The sequence below is a fragment of the Sander vitreus genome, chromosome 12, assembly GCF_031162955.1.
Source record: "Sander vitreus isolate 19-12246 chromosome 12, sanVit1, whole genome shotgun sequence".
NCBI classification, from domain to species: Eukaryota; Metazoa; Chordata; class Actinopteri; order Perciformes; family Percidae; genus Sander; species Sander vitreus.
This window is the reverse complement of record NC_135866.1, coordinates 7,176,923-7,182,922: the sequence shown is the minus strand read 5'-3', so window position 1 is coordinate 7,182,922 and position 6,000 is coordinate 7,176,923. Positions and strand designations below refer to the sequence as shown.

Genomic DNA, 6,000 nt, shown 5'->3' with positions numbered 1-6,000 from the left:
AACATGTTCTCTGTATACTGTTCGCTGTCTCTTCATTTTGCAGGTGAGCCTTTGTCCTAGCAAGGAGAGACACCACGGTCAATTCATTAAAGACTATCTTCAGCTATGACCACAACTCTCTTCTTCTTTTTGGCAGCTGCTAGACAAACCTTTTATATGAAATCACATCTTATGCTTTTATTTTCCGTTAAGCCAACACAATAACGGTCCAAACTCCTGCCGTGCATGTCCTCCAATCTATATTTTTGGTAACATTTTACTTGAAGGTATCGACATAATCGTGACATAACACTGTCATGAACGTGTCATAAACGTTATAAACAAGTCATAAATGTTTATTACTTCTGTCATTAAGTGTCATACGGTTTTTGTCATGACAAGTTGACATTCTTTGGGTTGTCTTGATTATGACAACTTCACATTACCAGAAGTTGTCTTGGTCATGACAAGTTGACATAAAATTAGTTTGGGATGTCTTTGTAAAGTCAATTTGACATTAACCAGGATGACATTACCAGAAGATGTATTTGTCATGACAACTTGACATTAAATTTCTTTGGAGTGTCCTCCTTAAGACAACTTGACATTAAACAGGATGACATTATGTCAAGTTGTCATGACAAAGACATCCTCTGGTAAGGTTATCCTGGTTAATGTCAAGTTGTCATGACAAAGACCTCTTAATGTCAACTTGTCATGACCAAGACAACTTCTGGTAATGTCACTTTGATTAATGTCAAGTTGTCATAATCAAGACAACCCAAACAATGTCAACTTGTCATGACAAAAACCGAATGATACTTAATGACAGAAGTCATAAACGTTCCACCCCTTTTGAAAGGGAAATGGCAGCAGCTTAAAGCCAATTGTGACAGTGAAAAGTGAGTTGGCACATTCATTGACAGATACAGACATCACGTGTCTCTTCCTGTAAAACTGTGAGGCAGGGACATCCTAAAACATGATTACAGGAGGATGTATTGATAGAAACATAAACATCGCTCCAGAGGACACACAGCTGCTGAGGCGCTGGTCCAAGGTGAACTATGAGCTGTACACACACACACACGCACACACACAGACAGCCATTAATGTTCAAATAACAAGCTACTATTCATGTCCACATGCACAAACAAGGCCCAGCCTGGTTAATTACAGCCAAATCAGGAGGGACTTGGCAGCAGACCGATATCCTGCAAGAGTGCTATAGTCAGTCACCCTGTAGTTGTTGCTATACAACCCCAAAGACATGCAGCAGTGGAAACCGCTTCTCTGCTCCTCACCCCTCCCATATGAGTGCAGCCTCATTAAATGCAAATTTGTTTTTATCATTTCATACATGGTGAGGCAATGATGGAGTTCTCTGAACTCGTGACGCGACTTGGACTCGCGCACTAATGACTTGGACTCGAGGATTTATGCAATTCATGAAATTGGATTTGAAAGTTGGATGAAGTTTCGGGCTGCTTTTATGTGTAATAGGCAGTGATGTGGTCCTGGACTCGGACTCGAGTCGCTATTTTCTGGACTTGACTTTGACTCGAACTCAGGTAATGTATAACTCAGACTTGGAATCACACTCAATCACTGGGGACTCAAGATTTAACTCGGACTCGTCACTGGTGACTCGACTACAACACCGTGATAAGGATACTGTGTGATTTCAAACATGCACTAATAGATCACAATCTTGTTTCATAGTGCAAGCCAAAGTGGACAATTGGCTACATTAGGACCAACTCAGCCACAGATACCCAGCTTAGTTAATGACCTTAGCAGGTAAGGTTTCCAGTATTTCCTTCTGTAATAATGTCAGTGTCTTAATGAGCACATGAAAGGCAAGAAAAGAGGCATCAAATTACCAGAGCTCTCCCCTAGAGGGTATTGAAGATGAGTCCACAGCAAGGAAAGACAAGAGAAGAGAAGGAAGCAGGTTGCAGAGGGCTGAACATGACCCTCGGACTGGGGAAGAACAAGAGGGAGGAATGGGCTTGCAGGGTGTTGAGGATCATCCCAGAGTGTGAAAAGGTCCTTCGGGGACAGCTTGAGGCAGGCACGGGAAGTCATTTATTGAATTTATTACAGGCCCCACTTTTCTCCCCGTCTGCCCTGGGAGCTAATAGCTAGAAGCTGCATTATGCTTAATGCCCTCCCTATCATTTCCAGCTAACGTGGTTTGGCATACACTTGGGAAAATCAGGGAGAATAGGAATATTGATCTTGGTTTTTGGCCTTTTTTAATGCACAATGCTATAGTGAGTGAGAGTGGGTGTGAAGGGCCTTTTCATTCCAACGAATGTTTTTGAGTGTCATTGATTTCAAGATCTATCTTTCTATCTCTACCTATCTGTCTCTCTTTCTCTCCGAGAGATCTGAGGCAGAATGAACGGATACAAATGAGGTTGTCTGTTGGAGGCTGCTGTAGCTTCCCTGCTTCATTTAACTCTGAAGGAAGAAAAGAGCCTTTTTCTGAGCCCTCGAGCAATGTGTCAGGACTTCGAGCATGAAAGTGTACATGTATGTATCTACAGTGTGCATGTGCACCCTCTGGTACACACACATAATGTAGACATCCCATTTGTCCTCCATTTGACAGAATCATTTCAGCCAAGGCTAGAAACCCAGATCTATGATCCCATCTAACGTCACTGTTTTTGTCCGTTAAAAAGATGAACTTTCTCTATACAGCCACGGATACTTACATCACTCACTGCCTCGTCTGTTAATGCTTGATCACCCAGTACATCACTATTTAATGATGCACTCAAAGACAGGCTATTGATAGATACCTTTGACCACTTTGAAAGGGACATAAGATATTTCCTGCCAACACACCACATACACTGTAGCAAAAGCAAAACATTGTAAAGCCACTGTAAAATGAAAAGAAAAGAAACGCATAGAGCTCAATAAAAAACATTACAATAAAGGCAAGTCAAGGCAAGTTTGATTGAATAGCACCTTTTGAACACGCAGGCAATTCAAAGTGCTTTACATAAGGCAAAGACAAGGCATTAGAACAACATTTAAACAAAAACAAAAAGAAACTAAATTAAAATGGAATGGCACACAGACAAATATCAAATAAAGTGAGTTGCCCCAAATTCAATAAAGGAAAGTAAAGTTCGATGAGTTTCAATGAAGGATTCCTGTATAACAAAAGGAAAATAAAATCACCTCCTCCATTATTGAAACTCAAAGCTGTAGTAATATACTGTTTTACACTAAAACTGAAACAAATGAAAATAAGCTGTGAAAAATATTCTTAGTGAACTGATAATAAAATCTTGGTTAAAAAAATCATTTAAAATAAAAATGAACGTACATTTTCAGTTTTAGTTTTTTAGCTATAATATTTCACTACCGAAAAAAAAGGAGAATGCATTCATTTTCATCAACGGACTTGACATTCCAGGAGATGGCGCTGTGTCGCAATTGCTTCACATCCGACACTAAAGTTGCACGAAGATTAAACCCTAAAGCAATAGCTCGTAGTTTCTGTTGCCCCCATGAGGAATTCTAATTAATGACAACAAAACTGTCGGAGCATCCACATGATATCAAATTCAAATCCAAGTTATTTATTTGTCAAATACACAATCATATACAGCACAATGTGAAGTGAAAATCATTGTGTACCTGTTCCGTCTCAATAAAAATCCATAAAAATAGTAATATATACAACATGAGAAAATGAGATGGTGGGTGGGGGGGGGCTAGTCACAGTTCTCATTGAGCAGACGGACAGCCTGAGGGAAGAAGCTCCTTCTTGAAGGGTGAGTAACAGTGATCCAGGGTTCTCTCTCCTCTGGTGGGGCATGTGATGTGCTGCCGAAGGTCAGGTCTGACTCTCTTCAGGTTAGCACTGTTAGTGTCTTTGCTAGTTTAAGACCGACGCAGTTGTCAGTTTCCCGTCCAGCGCTCACTTCGTTTAAATAGCAAATGCACCTGCGCCCATCTTTGCGCCCATTGGTGTGCTGGTCTTACAGGGATGTGTGTTGCGTATTGCTATCTTGAGGCAGCGGAAAGTGATCGCACCATTGACCAACAAAAACTTGGTCTAAAATCTAAAAACGCAGCATTTCATTGTTATTTTAACAGCAAATTAGTAAAATGTGACTACACTTATGCACAGCGTGCGCACACTATGCTTGTTACACACACACAGGGACACGCAGCAGCACACAAACACGCTAAAGATTACAAATAAAAATATTACGGTGCAAATCCGCCTCAATAGCAATGCGCCAAGGTACAAACGCGCCTGGCTTTTAAAGGGAATGGGAGATGACACTCTGATTGGTTTATTGCATGTTACACCCAAAACACACCTATGAATCAATGAACACACTAAGTACAACCCTTTTGAACCATGTGCCCGGCACACAGACCCTTTTTTCCACTGTCAAACTAGCAAAAGTGGATTTGGACACGCCCTAAACGCACCTGCGCCATGTGCTTCACGCTGTGCGCTTAGATCGTTAAAATAGGGGCCTTAAAATCCCCGGCTACGATGACAGCTGCATCCTGATGTTCAGCCTGGTGGTTAACGAGAGCGTCCTCCCCTCAACTTTCCGGACTCTCTCGTTCTGTTTATGCGGGGAACTGAGAGGTGATCCGCTGGTTGAATTGCATGGTCCAGTATCGAGGGTGTTAGCCATGTCTCAGTGAGGCAGATGATGTTGCAGTCTTGCATGTCCCTCTGGTAGTTAATTCTGGCTCTGAGCTCGTCCAGCTTGTTTTCCATTGACTGGACGTTAGCTAGCAGGATGCTGGGCAGTGGTGTGTGGTGTGCCCTGTTCCTCAGCCTGTTTCTAATGCGTGCCCGTTTACCTCTTGGTTTTCTCCGTGACCTGTTGCTAGCGCATCCATTGTTGTTGTTGTTGTTGTTGTCGGCTCTCCTCACAATCTCGCTGGGCCAGGATGGATCGGGAGTGAAACTTTCAGGGAGACAGCATGAGTCCCGTATATTTATTTTGTCGTATGTAGATGACTTAGCTCAGGTTAGATTAGTAGATTTAGTAAAAAAACAGACAGAGCAAGTACTATGGCTCCTGCACTCACCGGTGCCATGGACGACTGAAAATCTACAATACATACAATACAAGCCTTCAATGATTGCGTACCCCCCCACCCCTCCTCCACGCAGTTGCAAGTAGCCAAGGAGGACACGGAGGATTAAAGAAACCTGATGGACTTTTCAGAAGAGGTTCCGGTAATTATAGTCAATTGAGTTTCTGCTTTGGTCGCCGGACTACAAAGTCGCTGGACTACAAAGTCGCTGGACTACAAAGTCGCCGGACTACACCATTTTTTAAACATAGCCATACTGAGAAATACAGAGAGAGTTGTGTGAAGCTGATAGTCTTAATTAGCTTTGTATCAACTGATTTGACAATGGCTTGAATGTAATGGACATTCATTAATATAAAAACATTACACACTATAGCTTTAAACATCATGTTCACAGTTCTCCAACTATGTATTTTGTATGTATGTATATTTAGCTAAATTCTTTTGAGACATTATACCTGGCCTTAACAAAAACAAACTAAAGCTAAATGTATAAAAACTAAATGTATAAAAATTGTATCTATAAAACTAAACCTTTCTGGAAAAACTGAAATAAATTAAAACTAGCAAACACACTCTGAAAACTAACTTAAAACTAAATTAAAATGAGATTTAAAAGGTCAAAATATTCTAACCTTGCTTGGGTGTGAAGTCATTCCCAGCTCAGGCTTCCGACTTCCGAGGTAAATGGAACGCAACATTAATATTGTTTTACCTTTGAGCAGAGCAGGGCTAGCTTTTTCCCCGTTTCCAGTGTTTGTGCTAAGCTAAGCTAACCGTCTCCTGGTTGTAGCTTCATATTTAGTGTACAGACATGAGAGTGCCAGTGGTGATCTTCTCATGACTTTCAGCAAGAAAGCAAATGAGCATATTTCCAGAAATTTCAAACAATTCCTTTAACATTTGCATTACTCACTCTATCTTTTG

The 6,000-nt window shown here is 41.2% G+C and overlaps 1 protein-coding gene across 1 annotated transcript in view; it reads left to right on the top strand.

The window, feature by feature from the left end:
* The first annotated feature begins 1,890 nt into the window (after nt 1-1,890).
* The window catches only part of ocln1 (occludin1), a 29,627-nt gene continuing 25,517 nt past the window's right edge, over nt 1,891-6,000 (top strand). Inside the window, exon 1 of the mRNA XM_078264275.1 lies at nt 1,891-2,028. Coding sequence (XP_078120401.1) covers nt 1,891-2,028 — 138 coding nt within the window. The remainder of the gene's footprint in view (nt 2,029-6,000) is intronic.